Here is a 27,590-nt window from a genome sequence, read left to right on the forward strand (position 1 = left end):
CCATACCAGGCTTACTTCTGTGCTGCTGCTGATAGTGGTGCTGCCTTCAGAGTGGGCTCCCAGCCAGCTGCCACCACTCTCCAGTTGCTCAGCTCTGAAGGCAATGCCACCAGCAGCAGCGCAGAAATATAGGTAGCAAAACCACACACCCCTACAATAACTTTGCGACACACACACACACACCCCTCCCTCCATTTTGGGTTAGGACCCCTACAACACTGTGAAATTTATGATTTTAAAATCCTATGACTGTGAAATTGACCAAAACAGACCGTGAATTTGGTAGGGCCCTACATATACTCAAATGCTACCTGGCTCCTGCTGCAAGTGATGGAAGGCTTTGGCACTAAGCCCAAGGTTGCAGCACAGAGATTTCCAGGGGTGAAAATGGAAGGGAGGTTTAGGGCCATTTGAGGGATTGGTGCCATAATACCCTGCCATTTTATTACACTTGTCACCTGAAGATCTCAAAGGACTTTGCAAGACTAGGTATTGTCCCCTCCCCATTACACAGAGGGATGGACTGAGGCTCAGATATGGGGGAAAGACTTGCCTAAAGTCACACAGGATATCAGCGTCAGAGCCAGGAATAGAACCCAGGAGTGGTGACTTCCAGTCCTCTGCTATAACCCCCAAGACATCACTCCCTCATTGAGCCTCTTACACAAAACAGTGTTCAGAGGCCAGATTCAGGATAGACATCAGTGAGCTGTAGCTGAATTGGGAGGCCAAGGAACTTAGATAGGAGATTCAGACATTCTGGACTGAGTTATTTTAATAAATCACCTGTTCAAATCAATGCTTCAGTACACTGAGCTAAAAGCATAGTTGGATTCAATAAAAGATTGAACATTTACATGGATAATGAGAACATCCCCATCCCATTAACCAGGGCTATGGACTCTCACATTCCAGGGCATTAGCCAACCTCCCACTGTCACTGAGGAAGAAGCCTTCCTTTTAAGTAGGACACAGTCTATAATGGTGTTTCTTGCACTTTCCTCTGATGCAGCTAGCACTGGCCATGGTCAGGGACAAGACACTGGGCTGGATGCAGCTCTGGTCCAAGCCAGCCTGCCAGTTTCTATGTTCCTATAGAAGGCTAAACAGATCTTTGATCATGAGACGTGCTGGAATATGGGCCAGAGCAGCAGTGCTACTCCTGGAAAGAGAAGCTCCAGGCAACCGTGTAAAGATGGCCCCTAAGAGGAACCAAGGATACTTCCTGAGGTTCTTACTTTGCAACTCACTGGCAAAATGCCCCCAGGTCTGCTGTTGCGAGTGCCACATGCAGCCCTTTGGCACAGTGTTCTGCAGGGCCCAACAAGCTGTGGGAGGCTGGTTAGAATGGGGAAGCCAACGGTCAGGAAGTGCTGACTCAGCCCCTTTCCAGAATCCATGTGATTTAACTCAAAAGTCATCCATTGCAAACAAAACCACTAACTCTTCAACCAGCGACCCTCACACCAACTCCCTCTAACCACGGCTGGGCAGAAACAAAACAGATGCAAGGACACCACAAAAAGTCAGATCTTTGGCAACAGCAATTAAACAATTAACAAAACTTGTCTCAGGTCTGTGCTTGGAATCTGCACTATTAGGGGATTTTCACCACAACTCCTAATGACATGCTGCAGCTCACTAGGGCCCTAGAAGCAAGTGCAAAACGGAGCCCAGTATGGGGTATATAAGGTGTCTGGGGTGACGCACCCAACCAGTGCAATCCAAGCATTCCCCAGCAGAAGGTGCTGTGAGGAGTAGTGTAGGAACACAGGCCATGAGTGAGCTCACAGTTATTCCAATCCCAGCATCACCTGCAGGGAGAGGGCAGCCCAAGGGTGCAGGAGCACAGGCTGAGTAGGGGAGCTCCTAGCTAGCCCAGCAGGGACACTGCAGGATCACAGGCTGCAGGGAAGGCTCTTAGCTGCTCCACACCCAGTTCCCACTAGGATGTGAGGGACAGTTCAGAGAAAGTCTCTCCAAGGCAAAGGTTTTTTAGCATTACCTTTCGATTCTGTGTCCAGTGAGGGGGTGCTGGCTTCCCGCTGCTCTCCTGAGTCCACCGAGATGCTTCGTTCCCGTTTCACTTTGCCCTTCAAGGACCCAAAGTTTGGAACAGCGTTCTGGCTGTTTTTCAGTCCAGAGTTGCCAGGAGAAATCTGATTGGCTTTGCTGCCATGATTTCCCGCCCCCACGCCCTTAGACCCCAGGTTGCAAGTGGGTCCTTGGCTCACATTATGGTGCTGAGACTGGGTGCCGCTGTTACCTGTCTTTCCATGATTGGTCAGTTTATTGTCAGGGTGCATTTGATTGGCTAAAACTTCTGGCAGCGACAGTGGAGGGAGCTCCAAGTCCCTGCTGCTGCTTCCCTTTGGTCAAAACACCTGCAAAAAGAGAAAGCAATCAATAAACCTCTGTGCCCTACATGCCTCCCCCACCAGGAGTGCCTGTAGGCCTCCCCACAAGCCATCCAGGGTGCCCACAGCCCAAATGCCTCCTTCCCTCCCTCCATCAAGGGTGCTTGCACCCCTTGTGCCTGTCCCAACTGAAAATGCCTGCAACCCACACCTACCACTATGAGTAGAGTCATGTGTGGATACAAAGTTTGTATCCGTATCTGATCTGCAATCCACAAACATGGTCCATGGATATCCTCATCCCCGCAGATTTGCAGGGTTCTAACTATTAGCAAAGCCCAGCATGCCCAGTTCAGTAGTCCTGGCACATTACACATTGCTAAGGATGGACACAAAATTCTACATTGACACCACCTCCCCAAAAAATAAGCTTTGCAGGCCTTTTAGCCAGGAATAATGGGATTCTTCACACAGTAATATTTTCTAAGCTGCATATTTAAATGCTACATTGGGGACCCAGGAGATCACAACTGTCACTGTGCTGCATATCTGGCTGTGTGGAACTTCAGGGTGGCAGCAGGATAGAACCAGACTTCCCAAAGGCAAAAATCAGGCCCTGACCACTGGAGCTAAAGGAGAAGCCTCCTTTGCTAGAAGCAGTATAAGATCTATGACACACAGAGAAGCAATTCCACCAAGTAGAGGCATGTCCACAAAAACATGCACACACCACACACCCCCAATTCAATATGGTATGAGTAAAATGGGGCTATTTTCACTCAAAGCTTGTCCTCTCTTGAATGGAAGGACATCCAGCACAATTCTTCCACACTTTCAGACAGATGTGAACAAACTGGAGAAAGTCCAGAGGAGAGCAACAAAAATGATTCAAGGTCTCTAGAAAACATGCCCTACAAGGAAGGATTGGGAGGGGGGGGAAAAAGAAAACAAAACCTAAATGCTTTATTTAGTCTGGAGAAGAGAAAAGACTGATGGAGGGGGGACATGATTACAGTCTTCAAGTAGGTAACAGGTTGTTATAAAGAACAGGGTGATAAATTGTTCTCCTTAACCACTGAGGACAGAACAAGAAGCAATGGGCTTAAAGTACATCAAGGGAGATTTAGGTTAGACATTAGGAAAAACTTTCTGTCAGGGTGGTTAAGCATTGTAACAAGTTACCTAGAGAGACTGTGCAATCTCTGTCATTGGAGGTTTTTAAGAGCAGGTTAGACAAACACCAGTCAGGGATGGTCTACATAATACTTATTCCTGCCTTAGTCAGTCCTATGTTTCTAAGATTTTGCAGGTGTTTGCCAGAGTACAGAACAAATTTGTACAGTGAACAAAAATACAGAGGCCTTAGCACCCCAAATCCTACTGCCCATTTCTCAGCCAGCCCCAGTTGTTACTAGTACTGAAAGAGCCTTGCTGGTGCTTTGCAAAACACATGAGACATGGTGCCTAGCAGTCAGCATGTGGTTCAACCTGATGGACAAGAGGGGACAACCCAGCCTACTGAGGGGAGGAACGCAGTAGGGGAGAAATCCAGGGAGGGAGAGGGAGCAGGAGGTGAGAGGGAGCTGTTCTGAGCAGGAATTAATGAACAAGGCTGAGGGAAGAAGGGGATGGAGGAGGTGGGGGGCAGAGAGATAGAGAGGCAGAAGTGAGAGCAGGCAGAGGAACCTGCCAGCCAAGCAACAGTCACTGCTCTTGTAGGGGGCAAAGACGTAGCTTTAGCACTTGCTACAGCGGCCTGAGACAGAAATGCTTGATGGATGGGGAAAGCTCCAGATCTTCCAGCTGGATGTTGTGATGCAGCATGGTGCTGCCAGGGATAATGAGGTGAGGTCTTCACCATACCACACCTTGGTCACAGTTCTCTAGATAGCCGCACAGGGTGCCCAGAGGGAAGACGGGAGCAAAGGGCACATATGGGAGGCTGGGCAGTGGCGTGTGCGCGGTTTGTTCAGGAAATACAGATTCAGCCTTTCTTCAGCATCTATTTGACTTAACATGGGACTCTTCCACCCACACCCTCACCCCTTCACTAGGGCTCTCCCGTGTCTCTGCCCTGAATGCTGGGATAAGGAGTCTTGCGGTGACTGGAATGAGGTGCTAGGTATTTGCTGGGTCCATTATCTGCTCTGGGGAGCCATGCAGCACCACTCATAATTCAACGGGCTGCCTGGGCAGCTGCAGCCTGCATCCTTCATGGCTGGTCACTGTTCCCTGCATGCAACAAACAGTGGCTCACTTTAGCAGGGAGCAATAACCCCAGTGAGCCCAGAGTAAATGCAGTACCACAATGGGAGGAGAGGAAGAGGGAAGTGCACTCAGAGTCACCCGGCAGAGGCAAGGGAAGCAAGTCAAGGGGAGCGGTGTCTTCTCCTGCCCTGTGCTCCTGACAAACCACCAGCAATGTGAGATGGCTTCTGCACTTGAGAAAGGAAAAAGGCAGTGTATCCAAACTCTCCATGAGAAGTACCCTGCATACTGTGCCAGGATCTTCCAGAGACACACCCCATGTCCCTCTGCTGTGTTGGCCCTAAAGATACGGACATTCCCCTTCACTCGCTTTTTACTTCCTGGGGGAAGCCTCCAGCCAGCTGTCGTGGAAGCTGCTGTGTTGTTCTCTGCTTGTTCAGCTCTGTTTAACTCTCTACCCTATAGAAACCACCCTGCCCACAAAGGAGCCTCCTCCCGTGCACAGGCAGAGAGATCACCCCACACCACACCACACACAGGGTACCAGCCCTTCTGCCTGGACTCTGCTGCATGATGCCGGGCTGCCCTACCCATACACTGAACACAGCTATTTCTGCCAGCCAGGGACCAGAAGCACTGGGCACCAATCCAAACCCCAGGGCTCTAAATAGAACTGAATCAACCCAGCAGTGGGATGGATGCCCTTTCTGACCTGCTCAGAGTGGACCCGGGGACACGCAATGGGGGAAAAGCCAAGTCCCACTCCACTGCAGCACGATGTTGGACCTTGAACAAGATGCAGCAGAGCAGCCAGTCTGCCTGCTGCTCTGTGCTGTCCAAGAGACAGCAACAGCCTCAGTGTCAGGTCAGCCGGGACCCAAACAGGCAACCAGCCACCAGTTCCCCCATAACCTCTGCAAGTCCCTTCACAGTGTTGTACCTCAGTTTCCCCATCTGTAAAATGTGGGATGATAGCACCTGCCTTGCTAATGGGTGAGAGACCAAAGCAGATGGGACTCAGAGGCCTGCAAGTGCAGTGCTGCCACACAGCCCGCCCCAGCATTTCTAGTTAGTAAAGTGAGATCTCTCCCGCACCATTTGGCCTATCACTGCTTCCTAACTAGGAAATCATTAGCAGCTCCCTCCTCCTCCTTATCCCCACACATCTAGCAGAGGGCTCTGCTTTAGCCTAGAGGAAGATGGTGAGCCATGGTGCTGATTAATTTTCACAGCACATAAGGGAGTAGCTAGCCCTTTAAGTGTCAGCCAGTCTCGCTTGCTTGCTCTCTCTCTCTAGGGACCTATTAATAGCAGCTGGAAAGATCACATCACTCTCTGGATATTTATACCCCTCATTCCACACCAGGAGAGATTTATGTCAGTGCTGCTGTCCCAATGCCTGGCCAATTGCTCTATCTAACTGCTTGCAGGGGGAGGGGAGCAAACAGAGAAGGAGACACTGGGAGGATGAGCGAAGAGGAGAAGGTCCATATGGTGCAAACTGCAGCATAAGCACACAGGCTGCCTGCAGGGAGCCCTCAGCCCCTCTGGAAGCCGCTGTTGCTACCACACGGCATTCCAGAAAGCAAGCCCTGCAGTAGCTCCTGCTGCTGTGAGATCCCAGAGAAGCCAGCAGTCTATGCAGCACATTGCACTAAGGCCCTGAGGGTCACACACTTGACTTGAGGCTGGGGCTCTACTGGGAGGCAGAGAGATGATGTCATCCTTCCTCTCAGTAGCCATCCCCTTGTGCACAGCATGCAGGATGCTTTGAGATCAGCAGGGTGTCCAAAGTTTCACATAGACACAGCACCAAATTGAAATGGATCTCAAAGTGCTTCACCAAGCACACCCAGCAGCACCAGGATGCTGCCAGTTCAGGGAGGTGGGAGGGCACAGTACTGTATGCATCAGTGATGGGGGGAATCATGGCCAAGGACTGGAGTGTAAACTCCTACCCCTAGGAAATGTGCCTAGGCTTGGTGACACTTAATGGCCATCCAGGGCAGACAAGAGGCCTTTGGGTTTAAGGCTGAGTACACAAATCACACATACCCACTAAGCTGCTAGTACTGGGTGGAGGGGATTAGGGTCTGAGACAGCCTTGCTAGAACTCAAACCCATGGGTTCTAGAGAGTCTAGGTGCTTGAGACCCACCAGCCATCCCATCCAAGCAGGCCTGAAAGTCTCTAGAAACAAGACAAGGAACACTTAAAACTGGTTTCAGAGATTCTCTCATAAGTCCCAATGCTTGGAACATTTCCATTGTCCATGGGTGACAAAACCAGTGAGCAGACTGCCTTGATCACTATGGATTCTGCTGACAGGCTCCATAGGGGCTGGGGCCTGTGCTGCCAGCTCAAGGGCACAGCTGACTAGAGAAATGCCTACTGTTCTCACTTCAGTCATTAACCTTCTGGCTGCCCCTCTGAACTGCACAGCACCAGGACAGAGTGCTCATGGTCTGGGCAAGAGTCAGCTCTGCCAAGCACAGACAAAAGTGGGACACAGCACCATCATGGTGGTTACAGGGCTTCTGTGGCTGATGCAGTGAACCTGCTATACAGACAGCCCTTTTAGCAATAATAAATCATTAAAATAGCGAAGGAGAAAGGTAATGTTTAAATTAAAAAGTTAACAAAAACTGTTTACATCCTGCATGCACAACAGAGATCCACATACCAGGCCCCTCAGCCAGGCACAGACAAAGACATTCCCCACAGACACTGTGTCCATATCATACTAAGACACGGAAATTGTCTGAGCAGTAGCCATGGTTTCCTTCCAAGTCTCCCATAGCTTGGACTGTGTGCTTGGAAGGGGCCCTATCTGCTGTGTTTGGCAGAGAAGTTAGAGAGGACTCTGTTTTCTGCTGTTTATTAGGCCATGCTGCCTTTGGGGCTGGGTTCTCTCAGATCTCACCGGCATTGGGAGGCATTTGGATATGAGGTGCCCTGTAAATAAAAGTTCCCCACTGCAAGGGATTCTCCAGAGCAGAGTCCTGGTTCCTCCCAGCCTAGCTCCATTCTACGGCAATTAGCAAAGCCCCTTCCAAGCCATGCCTGGACTTGGAAAATAAGTCAAAATGTAAAAATGTGTTAGCTAACACGTGTTAGCATTAGTGTAGACTAAGATGGAACAACCCTAGGGAGCCTAGTGACCACCATTGCCAGTGAGCTGCCCTCATTTGCCTAGTCAAGCCATGGCTTCAAAAGATTTCTCTTTAGATCAGGCATTTGCCTCAGTTCCCTCCCCCCTTCTGTTACAGAATCAGGTGAGTTTGGTGCTCATGAAAGGTAATCACCATTTCCCTGAGCTAAACACAGTGCAGATAGCCACACACAGCTCTCTGATGCCTCCTCAATCTTGACCAGCAGACCCCTACCAATTCCAGCCCTGGGCTCCACACACACTGCTTTGTCAGTGCTCCTTGATACCAGTCAGCACCCCCTGTTATTTCAGGCCATGGCTCCTCCTTCCCTCAACACTGCCAATCCCCAATCCTGACTCAAGCCCCTCTGTTAATCCGAAGTTTCTCTGGGGAGGTTCTCCTACTCACACTCTAATGAAGTCTGGCCTCCCTTAGTTTGTGAGATCCAACAGGATTGCAGCCAGAAGTGACTGTCTGCAAGTTTTTACAGTGCCTTTGGCAGTAGCAACAGTTGCATCGTGTTGAAGATACAGAGAGAGATAAGCCGCTTCCCCCATCAGTCTCTGCAGGGAGATGATGGATTTCTGGGTGAAGAGGCAGCTGAAGGGTTTAGGGAAATTGTCCAGCAGACATGTTAAACATCCGGACCATGGAAAATCCATTGAGAAGCACCTACATGGACCCAGGGTGAAAAATGACCCAAAATATCCCTGGAAAGGACACATCAAAGAGAATGAGGCTGCATAGAAATGTGGCTCCTTGACAATTAGTGACAAGACAGCGGGTTTAGCAGAAACCTTACCCTTACCTGGCAGCTTTAAAGACAGCAGCAACTTTTGATTCCTAGTTGTTAAAACAAGGAGCCAGGACTACTGGGTTCTATTCCTTGCTCTGCCACTGTCTCGTTGAGCGACCTTGACCAAGACACTTCATGTCTATGTGCCTCAGTGTCGCCATCAGTAAATGGAGAGGATAACCTAGTGCGCTAAGGAATAAGTGAAGTTTAATAAATGCCTCTACAGCCCTTTGTAGATAGCTGCAAAACATTACAGGCAAGTATTTGGTGCTCTGCACATTCAACAAGCCGCAGACCTAAATCAAAAGACCTTTAGACAGGAAAAAACAAAAAAAAAACCTAAAAGCTGGTTTCAATAAGTCTCTTGCAGTCTCAGTCTGATCGATGGAGGAGGAGGAAACTCCAGGCTGAGGATTGAACCTGACACACTCACAGTCCCGGAATTGCTAGCTGATATTTCAAGCAACTTGAAACCCTGGCGCGTTCTCGGAGGAGTTTCTGGTGAATCATACTCCTGCTCATACTGAAAGGACGATAACACAGATTCCTGACGCAGCCACAAGAACACGGAGGCTCCCCCGCCCCCCACCTCCAGAAGCAGCAAGGAAGCCACCCAGCAGCCAATCCGCCTGCCCTGCTACTTCCACACTTCAGTGCAGACTGATACCACTGCAGTGCAATCCTTCAGTCACACCAGCCAGCAAGAGGGGAGCGTACGGTGCACTGACAGAGCAACAGCAAGAAAGGAAGCAGGGAAAACCAAAAATTAAGACAATTAGAGAACGAAGGAGACTGACCATGTCAGTGACACCTCTCTACTCGTCAGCAAGGAGACACTTGGTCAAGAGGTCATAACAGGGCAGAGTAAATCTGGAGTTACATGGGCACAGGTGAAACCAGAATTGGGCTCTCCATGTGCTGTGCTGTCATGCCCCATAGAATGCAAGTGCCCAATGAGTGGACACGTGGAAAGATAACAAGGAGTCCGTTGGCATCTTAAAGACTAAGATTTATTTGGGCATAAGCTTTTGTGGGTAAAAAAACAAACAAACACCTCACTTCTTCAGATGCATGGAAATCTGTTAGTCTTTAAGGTGTTACCGGACTCCTAGTTGTTTTTGTAGATACAGACTAACACGGCTACCCTCTGATACATGGAGAGATGGGGCATGACAAAGCAATGCAGCAAGCAGAAATATTCATCCCTGCCCCTCTCCTCCAGCCAGTCCTCCTGGTAACAGACAGGTTCCTACTGCAAATACCCACTCTCTCACATGCTGCTAAACTGCCCCCATCATGCCACAAGAAGCCCTGATCTGAAGTACCTCATGGATACTCCCAAACCTTCAACCAGGAAGTCCTCACTTTGAAACAAGGGGCCCAGAACCATTGTTTTCCACAGAAAGCCCATTAAGCACCCTTCATGGATCAGCAAAATAAATGACCCCAAAGACTGCTCCCCACCAGACAACAGGACCCCCTGCCTACAGATCTCCGTTGGGAGTCATTAGTACTGGCCAATAACATCTCATATGAAAAATCCTAGAGGTCAAGAGTAGCGATGGTCGGAATATTTTCAGTGATGTAGTTTTGTTGAAATATGCTGTTTTGTGGACACCAAAATGTTTTATTGAGACTTACTGATTTCACCAAAGTTTTCAACAGGAACGTTTCTGAGGTCCAGGGCTCTCTAGTCACTTCTGACCAGAGAAAGAGAGACCAGAATTGAAAACTTCAGCTTTTTGACCCCAAAACAGCTGTTCTGACACAGAATCCTGTGGCACCTTATAGACTAACAGACGTTTTGGAGCATGAGCTTTCGTGGGTGAATACCCACTTCGTCGGATGCATGTAGTGGAAATTTCCAGGGGCAGGTATATATATGCAAGCAAGCTAGAGATAACGAGGTTAGTTCAATCAGGGAGGATGAGGCCCTGTTCTAGCAGTTGAGGTGTGAAGACCAAGGGAGGAGAAACTGGTTTTGTAGCTGGCAAGCCATTCACAGTCTTTGTTTAATCCTGAGCTGATGGTGTCAAAATTGCAGATGAACTGAAGCTCAGCAGTTTCTCTTTGAAGTCTGGTCCTGAATTTTTTTTGCTGCAGGATAGCCACCTTAAGATCTGCTATAGTGTGGCCAGGGAGGTTGAAGTGTTCTCCTACAAGTTTTTGTATATTGCCATTTCTAATATCTGATTTGTGTCCGTTTATCCTTTTCCGTAGAGACTGTCCAGATTGACCGATGTACATAGCAGAGGGGCATTGCTGGCATATGATGGCGTATATTACATTGGTGGACGTGCAGGTGAATGAACCGGTGATGGTGTGACTGATCTGGTCAGGTCCTGTGATGGTGTCGCTGGTGTAGATATGTGGGCAGAGTTGGCATTGAGGTTTGTTGCATGGATTGGTTCCTGAGCTAGAGTTACTATGGTGCGGTGTGCAGTTACTGGTGAGAATATGTTTCAGGTTGGCAGGTTGTCTGTGGGCGAGGACTGGCCTGCCACCCAAGGCCTGTGAAAGTGTGGGATCATTGTCCAGGATGGGTTGTAGATCCCTGATGATGCGTTGGAGGGGTTTTAGCTGGGGACTGTGATGGCCAGTGGAGTCCTGTTGGTTTCTTTCTTGGGTTTGTCTTGCAGTAGGAGGCTTCAGGGTACACGACTGGCTCTGTTGATCTGTTTCCTTATTTCCTCGTGCGGGTATTGTAGATTGGAGAATGCTTGGTGGAGATTTTGTAGGTGTTGGTCTCTGTCTGAGGGGTTAGAGCAGATGCGGTTGTACCTCAGTGCTTGGCTGTAGACAATGGATCATGTGATGTGCCCGGGATGGAAGCTGGAGGCATGAAGGTAGGCATAGCGGTCGGTAGGTTTTCGGTATAGGGTGGTGTTAATGTGACCATCACTTATTTGCACCCTGGTGCAGTGATCCAGAGCTCAGGCAAAAAAGCCACGAATATCTAGACACTTGCTGGCTATTCAGGCCTGGGGAGCTTTGATTTCCATTGAGGCAGGAGCTCTCCCGCACTGTGTGAGAGAACAGGCCAGAATCACAAGCTGCTGTTGGGAGCCAGCTGCCCATACCCACATCTGGTAAACATCTCAGAACTCTTACATTACAAGGGGAGGTACTGGCACTGCTCAGTCGGAGCTGGGCCTCGCAGAGAACAGAGCCCCAGCACAGCTGGACTCAGGCAGAGCAGGTCCTGGTAGGGGAGATATTCATGAACATTAATGTCCCTCCCCAAGTGCCCAAGGAACAGCCCTAGATCCTGTTACCCAGAATCTCCTGAGACCTTGTCCTGCCCCCAGCACCCTATTCTGCTACCCAAAAGATCCCAGGACCTCAGCCTACTCCTCATTCTTTGTTACCTAGACAATTCCTGGGGAATCCCTCAGTTGCCATGACATGTAGCTCTTTAGTGGGGGCAAGAGCATTGGTGAGATCTGGACTGCAGCATGTAAGGGGAAAACTGCAGATTCCCTATCTGAACCGCTCTCCCAAGTGAGGCTGCCAGCCCTGGTGCAGCTCTGCAGTCCAGCCCCCCTTGGCCCAGCCACTACATAAGATAACAGGATCCCCTTACGCTATTCTCACCATGCTTGTGTACTGATGTCATTGCTGCTGCTGGAGCAGTAACCGGCTGTGGAATTCTGCAGCCTCTGGCTTTTGCTCTTGGTGTGGACCTCTGACCCCCACCACTCTAACCATCCCACAGGTGCAGGGCAAGACCTTGAAACCCCAGCTCATCATTGCTCTCCCATAGCTGCTATGGGAGAGAAGGCTGGGCTTGGTCAGTGTGCAGTGCACATGCCTGATGCACCCACCTCTGGGGTGGAGAGTATTTCAGCAGGGCTGCATATAGAGTTTATGAAACACTTTGGCATCCTTCAGGATTAAACAAAATACTATGATCTGGGACTCCAGGGAGTGGCCAGTGAGGGGGGCCACAGGCAGGAGAGATGCAGAGGACAGGCATCAGGAGCAGGCTGCAGACCCACATTTACCTGGATCAGGATCCAAGCATGAGTGCTGGTAGGCCACTAATATTGCCAAGTCCCTACCTGTTGCTTTAACACCATAACAACTGTCCCTTTCTGTGGCAGCAATTTTCTTTCTACATGCGCATTGTGCATTGGCCCTTGAAAGCATGAGTGCTCCCATCCTGAAAGAGAGTAGCACAGGTGCTTTTAGTCACATTTACCAGTTGCAGCTGGCAGAGCCAAAGGATTTGTCTTTGGGGGAAGAAATTCCAGCAGGAGAGCAGGAAGGGCTGCTGAGAAGAGCAGTTCCTGGGCTGTGGAGCCTCTAAATCTAAACCCAGTAGGAGAATGGAAGCCATTCCCATTTCATGACTATTTGGTGGCCTCTGTTCAAACACATCATGTGATGAGATGCTCACCCCACACCAGAAAAGGAAGGGGTTAAAAGCAGCCTTGGGATGCTGTGCAAGGATCAGCCAATTGGAGAGAAGCTGCACAGAGCAGTCAATCAGGGCCGGGCAGGCTCACATAAAAGAGAGCTGCAGGGACAGAGACAGTCAGCTGCTGCAGGGAGCCTAAGGAGTAAGGACTGTGTTCCTAATGGGCTACAGGAAGGGTAGCACCTTGGACAGAGCAGTTGCTGGCAGGGACTGAGGGAGCAGGAGGGAGCTTCTGGCTGACTGAAAGCCCTGAGAAGAGGGTGAAGAAGGTGCTGAAGTTACAGAGAAGTGGCCCAGGGAACAGAAGCAGCATTGAGTGAAGTTAAGGAGATGCAGCAGGAGGCTGCTATCTACAGGGTCCCTCAGTTAGGACCCAGAGTACTGAATGGGCTCAGGTCACCTCGCACCTGCCACTGGAGAAGTGGCTGGATGGTTGAACTAAGATACTTCTCCCTCCCGCCCCCCAGAAGTGTGAAGAAATGGATGGTGATACAGCCGGAGGGCCAAATCATGAAGAGAATGCTGCAGTAACTGAACTGAGACTGGTGTCCAAGTGGAGACAATGACAGGAGAGGCACTGCCTGGAGGGGGCACACCGGCTGGCAGAGCTAATCCCTGTAATGGACAGCAGGAGGTGTGCTCCAGTGAGTGGACTTTGTCACACAGCACTACACTTGGCACTAATTGATCCTTTTCAGCAGAGATGGCAATGACTGAATGTGCCACAGTGCTACACTCCTCACCTGCAGGCAGCCCAAGCCCCTTAGTACCTGGCAAGGAATGGGGAAAGGACTGGACATTTTGTGACAAGGCTATGCACTGCCAAGGAGGGGATGAGAAAGATGGTGATGAAGAGGCCCTCCCAGTCCAGCTGCTCGAGGTTGGGTCAGGCCATGTGTTGCCAAGACAGTGCTGGCCTGTGGTGCCCAGCAGGTGTCTGCACTGCATCAGAAGGGAGTGCTGGGCTCCCCATCATCCCTGAGGGCTCCTTCCCTCAGCAAATCCACCCCCTCCCCAATTCACAAATGGTACCCAGCCCCCAATTTCCCCCTCCCCCCAAGATCACACCTGGCTCCCCATTCAAGAGGCGCTCCACCCAGTACTTCACTCCCCATGCCAAAGGCTGAACTAAAACTATTGGTACCTGGCACCATGCCCTGAAGGCCCTACATAACCATGTGGCTTTCCAAAGGAGTCCCTGGGTATTTCAGACAGCAGGCCTCTGTACAATACAACACCAACAGTCCGTACCACAAGCACCACAGCTATCTTTTCGTACCAGCAGCTCAAGGGTTAATGCTATTTTAGCTCAGGCTGCTCACCTGATTTGGGAGGTCGGGGAGGAACCAGTGTACAGACACTTCACCTTGAATGGTCCCTTGAAATGTGTGTTAACTACTAAACAATGCTAAACAATCTGTTCCACTTTGTAATTTGCTATGACACTCATGTTTCCCAGACCTGAAAAAGAGCTCGGTGTAAGCTCGAAAGCTTGTCTCTCTCACCAACAGAAGTTGGCCCAATAAAAGATATTACCTCACCCACCTGGTCTCTCTAGTTTCTCCTAGAGGCAGCTCTGACTGAATCACTAGCAGCAGCAGCCGCCAGTGGAGTGGCTCAGCTGCTTTATAAGTGAACTTGCTTCCTCAGTGTCTCCTTCTAACGTTCCTCCTCTCCGCACCCCTCTCCTGCAGGCAGCCTGGCCCCTGGGCACAGAGGGCTTCACTGGGCCTAGGGCACTGCTAGCTGCTATCACTCCATTACCTGAGAATCAAATGGGTTCCGGAAGGGATTGGTCCGCAAGTGCCAGTGACTCACTTGAGACTCAGCCTCATCTCCTGGGGGCAGGGGGATACAGACTAGCTCAGGTATTACCTAGTAACATCAAATGCAGAGCTCCCAGCACCTAGTCTCCCGCCCAGTGTGCCTGGGGCAGGGCTCCCACACAGGGCACAGACAATCTTGAAGGGCATATACATCACTTCTCCCAGCCCCAAGAGAGGAAGGGAACAATTACACTTTACATTTTTGTAGCTCCTTTACAGCAGAGAGTCTTAAGGGGCTGCACTCATGAGGGAAGCAGCTATCATCCCCTTCGGACAGAGGAGAACGGGATAAGTCAGTGCCTGGCCCGTAATACCCAGACTCCCTTCCCTGGGCTTCTCCCTGCTCTAACACTAAGGTCAGTCTCTCCCACAACAGTCCCACCTCCCAAGGGTCAGCAGCCTCAGGGCAGGCTACTAAGCTCATTATTCTCAGGGCTCACCCATGGGGCATTACAGTGTCACGGAATGCAGGCCAGGCCACTTACACCTCAGCAAGCAAAAAAGCCCAGGGGGCTCCTGCCCTTTGACTAAACTCTCCCTTCGCAGGTGTGGCATACAGTTCCATCGGGAACTCTGTGCCCAGGGGATCAGACAGGCCACTCACACTCCCTGTCTGCACTCAAGGTACATTCCACGCAAGCGAGGCCCTCACACAGAGTAGCCTACTTTGTCTTCTTGGATCTGCCTGTGTGAGGATGGTCAGTGCCTCTTGGGACTAAACCCACAGGCCACTCCAGAAACTTGGAGCAAATTGAGGGAATTCTCCTTCAGCTCCCAACATGGACGAGCTGTCAGCCAGCTCTACCCAACCTCAGCACGCCAGAGATTGCAATGAGGAGACTTTTAGTGGTGTCTTGGTGAGTAGCCTGTCTCTAAACCTGGCCCGTGGACTATGATCTTGTGCCACTAGGTGTCACAGTTGCACAGGGGATTCAGCTAAACTCCCAGGCCTTACAACAGCTGGGACTGAGAACTGGCAAACTTACTCAGCTCCAGGAAGGCAGACAACTCTGACACCACACAGCAATGGTTTTACCTGCAATTTGGACCCTTTCCCTTGGCCCCAAGTCCTGAATCTGTGAACAGCAGCATTCCAGGGAGCAGTTACTACAAGTGCTGCAGATGGCATGGGCGAGTAGAGCCATGTAGCCCTTATGAGCCACTGGCAGGAACCCAGTTGATGCCAACTCAGATAAACAGTGCATGGAGAATTCTGCTGTGAACTGCCAGGGAAATCTCAAGGCACTCCCCCATCCTAGAGCAGTTGAAGGCTCCTCAACAATCTGCATAAAATCCTCCCAGAAACAGAGACTCTAAACCATTCAAACTGCCATCACCTCCTGCTTTGAACAGGGGTCCAACCCATGTGGACTACAACTCCCATCGTGCAATGCTCCAACTAGATCCAGTAAACTAGTCATGTTGCATGCTGGGACCTGTAGTCCAAACAGTCCGCATCGCCATATCAAAGAGCACGGTAGCTGCTGCGTTCATTCTGCTTTATTAGGGACCAGCAAAGGTTTGGCTCTGTGGAGCCTTACAGGGAAATGAACAAGACTAATTTTTACCCAAGGGCAGGGGGAAATTTGAATTACGTAAGTGTGCTCTGGCCCTTCTCTACATACCACACGCATCAGCTGCAGCCCTAACTTTCCTGGGTAGCCTCTAAAGTACTCCTGATTGGGAAAGATTTAGGTTCCCCTACTCTGACCTGATGGCCCACTCTGAGCCCCAACAGCTTTGCATAAAGGGCATGATCATCTCTAAGTAGCGTCAGGGGACTTGCGCTAGACCACTTATACCCTAGTGAGCAGCTTAAATCACAGAGCCGTACATCTGTATAACACTACCACTAATGTGAGGCACTGGCATGCAGGGAAATGATGGAGACAGCTGGGAGTGCAGGAGTGGCTGCCCTGTACTGCTCTCACTCTGCACACTTTCTAACTGTGCTGCCTTGTATGAGCCTGGGCTTCAGATGAGACATGAGAAGCCACCAAACACTCCTCCAAGATTATAAATAACAGGCCTGGCATGCAGCGAAAAGCTTTGGCTCTATATTTAAACCTTGACAGAGGTCGCTTCCTTTTCCCGGCAGCTCCCCACACCCCCGTTTGCTCTTATTTGCATGCAATCATGACTAAGGCGCATTGGGGTTTAAGGTTAAAGGGGAAATAGCCACACATCTGCTTGGCAGGAAATTCCACCGTGGGCGACCTTTCACCTTTTACAGTGCAGCGTCAGAGCAGGCAGCTAGAATTCTGCTAGCAAAGCAGTGGCAGCTGCCTGTAAGAGATCGCCAGAGCGGAAGGAGCTGGGACAGTCTGAGGGTGTCGAAACTTCAGCACAGGGGCCTCTGGATTGGGGGTGGGAGAGACAGGGGAAGGGGAAAGAAAAGCCTAGAGTGGGATGAGCAGGCACAGAGCATTCCCCCCTCCATCACTGTATCAGAGTTTGGGTTTTGCACTGCTGTGCAGGATTTGGACATCACTTGGGCTTTTCCCACCTAGCATCCTGAAAGGGCATCAGCTCCACCAGCCCCCCAGTGCTTCCTGTCCCAGAAGACTTCCTCCCACCTTCACGTGAAGTTTCTCGGGATTTCCCATTCTGGTGGGTGCACATAAATGAGACACACTCCACAGCACTAGCCCAAGTCTCAGGTTATTCTGCTTTTCTACAGCACATAAGACCAGTGTCTCCAAGCCCTTTAGGTACTCTATTTTCCTAATTCTCCAATCACTCTACGAGATACAGCAGACTAACGACAGGAATCACTCCCCCAGCACTGAAATGCAGCCCTGCTCGGGTGAGGCATGGCAGAAATTTAACAGCAGCACAGTGGTGCCACACAACAGCTTACTTTTCAGGGGGCAGGCCCAATGAACAACTTTTCCTAGTGCTCCCTACAAAGACTCCTGCACAGAAGGAAAAGATGCCTTGTTAATTTATAACATCCACAAAGCTGGCAAGGAGGTGAGAGAGAAAGAGTTTCTTGAGCATATGAGTACGGTTGCCAAGTTTGATTGGATGTATTCCTGGAGGTTTCATCCCACAACAATCTCTAATTAAAGATTAATCTTTAATTCCTGGATCCTCCAGGACAATACTAGAGGGTTGGCAACCCTAGGTATGAGTATTCTTAAGCCGTTTCCAGTCCTTCACTGACACACGTGTGTGTGATGTATGAGAGAGAGAGAGAGATCACTAAGCCAATCCCGTGTGTGTGTTTGTGAGAGAGAGATCACTAAGCCAATCCCTCAGGAGCAGCACAGCAGCCCAGTCCTGGGAGTTAGTGGGTGATGCAGGTGGGGATGCTGAGTCAGTCAGCCTGATAGAAGCTACCTGCACACTCACCTCATAAAGAGAAGAAAGGACCAGAGAGACCAGGTGATACTGGAGTGTATGGACCGCACAGGCAGGAAGCAAGGTGCTCCAAACAACAGGAGTTATTGTTGTTTCAGTGTCACCACTTCAGCCAGGTCACAGAATGGAAAGAGTCATTAGGATCGCTGATCATTCCTCTGTGGGTAGGGACTGCAGGCAGGATTGTCAAGATCCAGCAGACAGGCAGCAGGCTGCATGCAGATACCCCTTGGCTTTCCAACCACAGAGCCCCTAGCCTTGAGTGTTTAGCGCTCATTGGGGGCCCATTTCAAGGTATGCAGTGGCTCCTGTAGCCAACAGGCCGTGTTCTGTGGTCAGGTGGTTGGATTGTGCAGCCATGGTGCAGCCAGACAAAAATTCTGTGGCAGCTTCAATTATGTTTAGTGCAGTAACTCTGGGAGTTAACCACACTCAGAGAAAGGTTGGGGCTGATCACTAGGATGGTCATTTCCCTTTATTTTACTCTGCCTAATACATTCTGCATTCAACATGTGACTGATTTTCATAGTGACCTGTTACTGCACTGAAAACGTGTGGGGTAGGAAGCTAGACATTGTTTCGTAGGTCCATAGTGGGAACTGGGGCATCTGGCACTGGGATGGCAGCTTACTGATAGTCACTGTGAAATAAACACAACTCAGAGCTGGAGAGAGACTCCCCCCAGGATTCTGGAACAACTAGTGCAGCACCTCCTCCCTTTCTTCACCCCAACCCTCACCATTCTGAAGCACAATTCTGTTACAGAAGGAATGCTGTGGCAATTGCACAGGGCTCTGCCTTCATGTGACCCTCAGGAAGTCCTGTTGTACCACATCACAGGTCGGTATTGAGTGAGCAAGGACAGAGACTGGGGCCATGTCTACATCTAAAATTTTGCAGCGCTGGTTGTTACAGCTGTATTAGTACAGCTGTATAGAGCCAGCGCTGCAGAGTGGCCACACTTACAGCAACCAGCGCTGCAAGTGGTGTTAGATGTGGCCACACTGCAGCGCTGTTGGGCGGCTTCAAGGGGGGTTCCGGGAACGCGAGAGCAAACCGGGAAAGGAGACCAGCTTCGCCGCGGTTTGCTCTCGCGTTCCCGGAGCCACCCTGCAAACCGCAGGGAAGGAGACTTGCTTGCTCGGGGTTCCGGGAACGCGAGAGCAAACCGGGAAAGGAGACCAGCTTCGCCGCGGTTTGCTCTCGCGTTCCCGGAGCCACCCTGCAAACCGCAGGGAAGGAGACCTGCTTGCTCGGGGTTCCGGGAACGCGAGAGCAAACCGGGAAAGGAGACCAGCTTCGCCGCGGTTTGCTCTCGCGTTCCCGGAGCCACCCTGCAAACCGCAGGGAAGGAGACCTGCTTGCTCGGGGTTCCGGGAACGAGAGAGCAAACCGGGAAAGGAGACCAGCTTGATTACCAGAGGCTTCCTCCTTCCACGGAAGTCAAGAAAAGCGCTGGTAAGTGTCTACATTGGATTACCAGCGCTGGATCACCAGCGCTGGATCCTCTACACCCGAGACAAAACGGGAGTACGGCCAGCGCTGCAAACAGGGAGTTGCAGCGCTGGTGATGCCCTGCAGATGTGTACACCTTCAAAGTTGCAGCGCTGTAACTCCCTCACCAGCGCTGCAACTTTCTGATGTAGACAAGCCCTGGGTCTATGCAGACTTGAGGGTAGCAGGGTGTTCCAAAGAGATGACTGCAGCTTGAGCCCCCACCTCAGCTGGGCTGAGTCTCTGCAGTTGGAAGGGGGAAAATAGTCACCTCTGGGCCTGAGAGTTTGTGCCAAGCTTCAACTCTGAATGGATTTATAATGTTTATAATTGAAACTCAGCCAGACCCTTAGCTACAGAGTCTTCATAGAGGAGTCACAATATATCAACATGCATGAGAGAAAAAAAAAAACAGTAAACCCTGTGCTAACACACACAACAGCAACACCTCGAGCAGCCCCCCTCGCCCAGAAAACGTGTGGGGGGCGGGGGTAGGGGCACCAGCATCGACCCTTCCTCCCTGAGGCATAAAGAGTCAGGAGGGACCACCAGATCATCTAGTCTGACCTCCTGTACGTCACAGGCCACCAGCACCTGCACACTGAACCCAACAACTGAAATGAGACCAAGGTATTACAGCCCTCAAGAAACTAGACTATTACATGCCACAGGCAGCGAATAGGAGGGACTGAAGTGCACCAGTGCAGGAGGCCCCCCACGATGGCAGGGACATGACTGAGATACACCCAGATAATCCTAGTAAGTGACCTACACCCACACAGTGAAGAGGAAGCTGAAAAACCCCTCAACAAGGTCCCTGCCAACCTGGCCTAGGGGAAAATTCCCTCCCAGCCCCACATATGGCAATTGGGTAGATCATGTGCATGTGAGCAAGAACCTGCCAGCCAAGCACCTGAGACAGAGAATGCTCGGTGCCCGCCCCTCCTATATTCTATCTCCAGCCACAGACATCCCGGATGCTTCTGCATAAGGAGATTAAAAAATGAAAACAAAACCCAGAACACATTGTGGGAGAGATCCTGTCTTGACCCCTGCAGGTGGTCTCCGGTAGTGGGAAGATGGCTGTCATAGACACAGCCATAGCACATGAGCCACAGCAGGGAACAAAACCCAGGATTCTGGGTTCCCACAGCCCAGTACTCAGCAGCACTGCCTTACATTCACTATCCATTATACTCCTCTCTCTCTCTCTCTCTCTCTCTCTCTCTCTCTCTTTCACACACACACGATGCTGTTTCTATCCATGTCCCGATCCAGACAGCAAGCCTGTATCCATGCTGTGCGAGTGCATTGGTGAAGCATGTCTGTTCCTTTCAGGGCTGTCTTTAAAGCCACAGAAGTCAGAAACCAGAGAAGCCCAAGAGCAGCTCCTGGGCTCACAATCACATTACAGCACAGGAAGGAGGAGGGCACTTTGATCAAGCTGGGATTGCTTTAAATGGTTTCCATGCCAGTATCTAAGCCATTGGAATTAGCACCCCAACATCCCAAATATATCTCCCCACACCCAGAGGCACTTCCTGTCCCGGACACTGTGCCAGAGTAACAGAGGATGGATGGCCTGGATCCTTCTGTGTGTGCAGATGTGCAGGCTGGGGCTGCCCCCAGAGTAGCAAGTCACCTTGGCTAGATGCCACAGGAAGCAGCACCCTAGAAATATGCAGAATACTCTCCCCCTGCTCTCGTTTGGGGAGAGGCTGTAGGACTCAGCTGGACCCCTTTCTCCCTGCTTACATCCCCTCAGATACAGCTCTCCTTGGGGGATGCTGGGATGACATTTTCAACAAAGGCATCTGCTACCCATCTTCTGAAATGGTAACAACCAACAGAAGTTTGTGGGGAAGCACTAGAATTGGGGCTCCTGCTTCCCAAGCTGCACCACTAGCCCAAGGGCAACAGCAGCTCTCCCCATTTGCCCCCTACATCTTCCACTCTGCACTTGCCCAGGATCACACTGCTGGTTCTGCAGCTGGTAACCAGAGGGTTAACAATGCCCAGGGAACTGCAGGAAGTCTCCTTGCTTTTGGCAGGAACAATTAGGCTACTGCAGGAAGGCAGGCAAGTGTGGGCAGATTTCTGGCACTGGGAGTTACCAAATGGGTGTACTGCTCCTGCCATGCACTCTCCTCCTCCCTGGTCAGGTACAGGAAGAGAGTGAGTACCCCTCCCCGGCCCTGCATACAGATCTAGATGTGGTCAGAGCCACACAGGACACAGCAATCCGCTGCCAAAGGTTACCGAGCCATCTCGAGAAGATGCATCATGCTGCTGAACAACCTGGCTTCTACTGCCTCCACAATCATTTATTACAGGAGCCAGTGCCACATCCGAATAGAGACAGATGCATTCAAAGCTTCTAGAGTGCAGCAGGATGGTTCCTTGCTATGCTTTCTAAGCCATTGCATGCTAGCTGCAGAGCATGGCTAGCAACATAACGAGCTATTCTAAAGTCAGGGGGATTGGTGGCAGGAGGTACAAGGCTCTCCCTTCACCCCACAGGCATATTCCAAGGCAGGATTCCAAACGTGGGGCAAAGGTAGTTGGCCACAGAAGCCAAACAAACAAACAAAAACAACAACTCTCACTCCCCCTCTCCCCAACTCTGTGCTGCCAGCACGGTACAACTGTAAGAGAACATTTGGCTCCCACTTTGGCTGGTATAGGATCTACTGCATAATTAGGAGAAAGATAAAGCAGCAGAGGCTGGAGGGGGTGTGCGTGGAAGAGGAAACAATCATCATGTTAAACAGTGAGGGGCACACAGCAGCAATTACCAGGCGCGTAGTAGGGGAGATGTCAGTAAAATTTATTACTGCTTCTGAACTGGAAAAGAGGAAGGAGAAGAAAGATTGAGATGGCAGAAAGATGGGGACAACGAGAGGGGACAAGCCAGGCCTTAGAAACCACAACATTGTTGCCTGAAGTACACTACAGCTTCCTGCAGCCCAGCCAAGGCTCCAGGGAACTGCTGGGAATTGCCAAACGGCACACATGCAAGCTCCAAGGACACAAATCTCAACCTCAGACAGGAAAGAAAAGCAGCGGAGCAGGGTCCAGGGAGCAGCTGCTGCCCTTTAAGTTCATATAGTGGAAAGTCTCCTCTGGGGTGAGGGAGGATTTTAGGTGTTTGTCCCCTGCATGGCCAAGCCCTTAACCAACATTAACCTACCCTCTCAACCCCTTCAGCGAGGGCAGGAAAGCACATCCCCAGGTTTCAGACAAACGCACAGAAAGGGGAAGTGACTTGCCCATGGTTACATAGTGAGTCAGCAGCTGAGCTAGGAAAAGAACACAGGAGTCCTGATTCCCAGACCCTGCATTGGTCCATATCACTGAAATGTGCTGGGTTTGGCCTCCTCGAGTCACTCTGGATGTTTCATGCAGTGCAGACAGGAGACACAACCACAGCCCTGTGTGAGTTAGAGTACAGACATTAACACCCCAGGATCCCAACATGGTAGGAACAGGCACTGGTACACACCATGCTAGCTATAGTGCAGTAGAAAGCCTAGTGGGTTAATGGGTAGCTAGACATTGTGATGCGTGTCCATCTCCACCTCCAGCCTGGACCTCCCCCCTCCATCTCCCACATAGGGTAAGTGACCAGGCTCTCTACCATCAGCAGCTACAGTCCAGTGCCACCCACTAATGTGACAGCACTAACCTGTCTCCACTGTCCCTTCACTCGGACTAGCTCAGATACCCCTTTGGGTATCAGCCTCCTGCTCTGGCTCAGGAGCTCTGCTGGCTTCTCATTCATTTCCAGACCAAAGTTGATAATTGGATTTCTTATGTTTATCGGCCTAAGTGGATTTGTCTGACATCCCTGCCTCTCCGCCCTGCTTTTCACCTGTCGGTCCAAGAGCCTTCTCCACAGTAGCTCCTGTGTCACGCCAAGTCTCAGGTGAAGACATCACTTTCCTCCTTTGCCTCTTAATTGCTCTCTTCCTCTGAAGTTACTCATCTTCAGCAAAGCCCTTTGGGATACTGTGTAAGATGCACTATATAAGATACAGAGTACTTAGAACTTCGGGTCCCAATTGGGGAGCTCACTGCTCTTAGGGGAAGGGGAAGGGATGAGTCTGCAGCCATTGGCAAAGCACTGACAGGTTGTATTCCATGCTCCATGACCAGCTTTGCTCAACTAACTTAGTACGTTCTTCATCTAAAACATCACACACAAGCACTGAAGAGGTCAGATATAAGGATTTTTTTATGGAGAGGCTCAAGCACCTTCACAGGGGAGTCTGCCCAGGAGCAAGTGTTTCTCTAGGCTGCAATGTCTCCCCCCTCAGCAGACAAGGCAAGAGTCTGGGTGGCCATTGGCATAAATAGGGCAAGGAAGCCATTGTTTGGATATCTCTAGTCCTGCTAATCCAGCAACTGTAGGCTCATCTGAGCACTCACAGCCCTAGCTCCTGGAGGCAGCTCAGAAGAGACAGACGGGCCCCAATTTAAACAAGACAAATGGAAAAATGAGTACAGCTAAGCCAACAGCCCAGGCTGACAGTGCAGAGAGACTCACATCCCCACACTCAAGGAATCAGGAGGAGCATGTTACCCTGGATTTCCAAGCTGGATCACTAATTGATCTGGATGGCAGTGTGACTCGCAGAGACAGAAGGGAAAGGACCACGCATATTTGGATTTGGTTGTTATGTGGGTCCTCGCAGCTCACTTCTGGAACAGAGATTCTGTGCCTGTGCCTTTAAAAGGTGGTTCCAAAGACCACACAAGGGTTAAATCCACCTATAAATATCAGTTCCCAGCAGGGCTGCTGCTCTGAACCCTCCAGCCATCTGTTCCTGCGTTCCCCCATCTAAGATTGTAACATCTGAAATACGTCCTAAACTCTTAGGAGTCCTCCCAAAAATAGACTAGAGCTGGCTTAGCTCTGCCGCCTGCCTATGTGTGTGCATGAGCGTGTCAATGTGTGTGTGCCTGCGCCAGCGTGAGCTTGCATCCATGCGCATGTGACCAAGACCGCAAGTGTACCCATGTCAGCGGGAGTCTGTATGCATGGGAATGCCTGCTTGAGCATATCTTTGTGAACCTGTACAAGCATGCCCATACCAGTGGGAGTCTGCATTTGCATGCACATGAATGTGCATGTGTCAGCGTGCGTGGACGGGAATGTGCCCACATAAGCATGTCTGTCTGTGTGCAGAAGAGGCCGATAGGGAATGTGTAACTCTTGCCATGCTGCATTCTCTGGTGTCAAGGGGAGGCATGGTAGAAACCAGAGACCCACGCTGAGGTCTTCTTTGTATCACTTTCCCTCCTGCTGAAACTACACTATTGTGGCAGGCAGGTACCCAGCCACTGTTCATTTTGAGCATTCCCTGGATATTTCTGTGAGAGCCCTATACCCGCCCCCCGCCCATTGTCCCCAAGCCCTCACAAGGGCCCATCCAGACAATGGGTGCAGGCAGTGAGTACATGGGGGTTCCATTCACCAAAACAGGGGTGGAGGATGGGGTATCTGGGGTATTCTGTCTCCTGGCTGCCAAGCCCTGTAAACTAAACAGAATCAGCCTTGGACATCAGAACCTGGTTAGAAAGGTGACTGAGGCCCTACCGGGGTGAGACTGCAGCCAGAGCTATGCTAGCTTCCACCACAGCACACCACACCACACTTGGGCATGGCTGGTGGCTGCAGGGTTTCCCCAACCAATGTGTACATAGATTATGGAGGCAAGTCTTATATTATGTACATTGCACCTGACTGAATTCCCACACACTCTGTCGGGTCCTCTCTCTCTCTCTCTTTAGGGACTCATACAGCTCCTCGACTGTAGTGTCTGAGCCTCATAAATATCAGGGGATTTACCTTCACAACCCCCTGTGTTACTAAACCCATTCTACCGAAGGCGCAACAGGCACAGAGAAATTCAGCAACTTGCCTGAGGTCAGACAGGGTTTCCAGTGGAGCTGGAAACTAAATACCGATCTCCTGAGTACCAGCCCAGTACCTCACTACAAGCCCATGTTTCCTTTCTAAACACTCTGCATTAGTTTGTCATAGGGCTCTGCCAGGGGCCAGAGACTTCCTCCCCAGCTCATGCCGGTCAAGAGGACTCGGAGCAGCTATGCTTGCAGCCTGAGTTGGGCCTGTGTTTTGGAATGAACCCCTCCTTGCTCCTAAGGAGACTTTTTCTCCAATCTCATTTTAAACAAGTTTAATCTCCAGGTCAAAAAAAACCACCCTGACCAGAATTCACAGAGAGGGACCGTCACGAGACCATGCCCTGCCCTTGGCTAACCCAACACTCCAGGATAAAAACATAGAGCACATGACCACAAAGCATTGAAGGGAAAAATGAAGGCCAGTCAGCATAGTGAAGGCTAATCAAGGCTTAGCGAATACCCAGATTTTGCTTCCAGCGATCTCCAGGGTGAATATGTCTCCCCCAACAATTTGGCTGGGGTCATATACAGTGAAACTAAAAAAGCAGCAGGGCCGAGGATCGGGTCACGGGGCCCGAGGGTTCTACTTTTATTGAGATTATGGCCCCAGAAGAGATCTCCAGGATAGCAACCTTGGTCACACTGTAGCACCATGGAGTGGATCAGCCACAGCACAGCACATGTGGGACTGGACCTGCCTTTCAGACACACAGTCGTGGGTGTCTGGGAAGTGTGCTGGGTCACAGAACCTGGGGGAATCTTTTCTAGCTGTTTATTACCAAGATGTAACAGGACTAAACTTACTAGCTATGATGGATGCTGCCACCCATCCAGCCCTGGGGCACTGCATTTCACTATAACATGCTGTCAATCAGCTTTCCATTTAAGACGCTTTAAAAGAGACAAAACGACTGCCAGGGATGGTCAAATAGTAGAAAATACTACTATCCCAGAACTTGCCATGGGATTTGCCATATGCGTCACTGGCTGAACAACCATTGCATTAATATGTTACTTGGCCCTACAGAATCAGGAGGACAGAGTTAAGGAGCAGAAGTAGATTCAAAGTAGAACAAGGTCCAGATCCAAATCTACAAGCTGCCCAAAAGCTCAGAAACCCTCCCACGCAAATACACACACACATACTTCTTCCTATCACCAGTCCCTGAAAGGACCCCTCTGTCTCCAAAACTGAGTGGTCTCGCCCACCTTCAAGTTTTTTATATGCCCAAGACAGGACCAGTTCAACATGGGATCCAGCAATAGATGTTATGGACCAGATTTTCCCCAAGAATCTAGCACCTGACATGAACCCCAAATCTGGCCCCAATTGTGGGCACTAAGCATTTGAAATTCTGGCCCTAAAGTTTCAGCCTTCTGGGAAACAGCCACATATGCAGAGCCACCTCAACAGACCGAGTCAACACAGCCCTAGAATCTTCCCTGAGAGGGAAAAAAATAACCCATTGATCCAGTTATCGATTGAATGCAGGAGTTTGTTTGTGTTTGTTTTAAAGTTTGCCCATGGGTCAGACCTTGTTACAAACGTCTTTCCGAGTGATTACGTTAGAAACAGGCTGTGCCAAGCTCCGGTCACCTGCCTGGGGAGAAACATGAAGGCAGGTGTGGAAGTTAAATAGTCCCTCAGGGACTCTTCCCTCGGGGACTCTTCCCTCCTCCCACTCCTTCACCATTAAAAACAATTGCTAGGATGGAAGAACACTACCAACAGCTGTAGTGTGGGCCACAAAACAGTGTGTGCCCTGTAGGAAAGAGTGGATCAGGCAGCGCAACAACTGCTTACAATACAAAATGTCAAAGGGGATCAATTGCCATGAAGTTTAGATGGGATTTCAGTTTGGTTGGGGGCAGGCGAGGAGGTTTGGGTGGAGGAGTTTAAACAATTCTGCCATTAACAAATCCATGTTCACGGTTCTTTTCCTTCATTTCAGAAAGAATGACTGGGATTTAAACATTTCTGCAGCATTTGTAACCCAACCATTGCAGCACTAGGCTAGGACAGGAGAGCCAGAAAGGGAAACTGACC

At 50.4% G+C, this 27,590-nt stretch overlaps 1 protein-coding gene across 6 annotated transcripts in view; it reads right to left on the minus strand.

The window, feature by feature from the left end:
* The window catches only part of BCL9L (BCL9 like), a 95,111-nt gene that overhangs the window by 25,862 nt on the left and 41,659 nt on the right, over positions 1-27,590 (minus strand). For 4 of the 6 annotated variants that reach the window (XM_030538159.1, XM_030538155.1, XM_030538156.1 and 1 more), the window contains one exon: positions 2,006-2,384. In XM_030538159.1, the coding sequence (XP_030394019.1) occupies positions 2,006-2,306 (301 nt within the window). In that variant the 5' untranslated portion in view covers positions 2,307-2,384. Of the gene's footprint in view, positions 1-2,005; positions 2,385-15,794; positions 15,915-27,590 lie in introns of those variants that run through there. The other 2 variants (XM_030538157.1, XM_030538160.1) reach the window with 2 other exon arrangements.

Source organism: Gopherus evgoodei, chromosome 19 (genome assembly GCF_007399415.2).
Source record: "Gopherus evgoodei ecotype Sinaloan lineage chromosome 19, rGopEvg1_v1.p, whole genome shotgun sequence".
Taxonomy (NCBI): domain Eukaryota; kingdom Metazoa; phylum Chordata; order Testudines; family Testudinidae; genus Gopherus; species Gopherus evgoodei.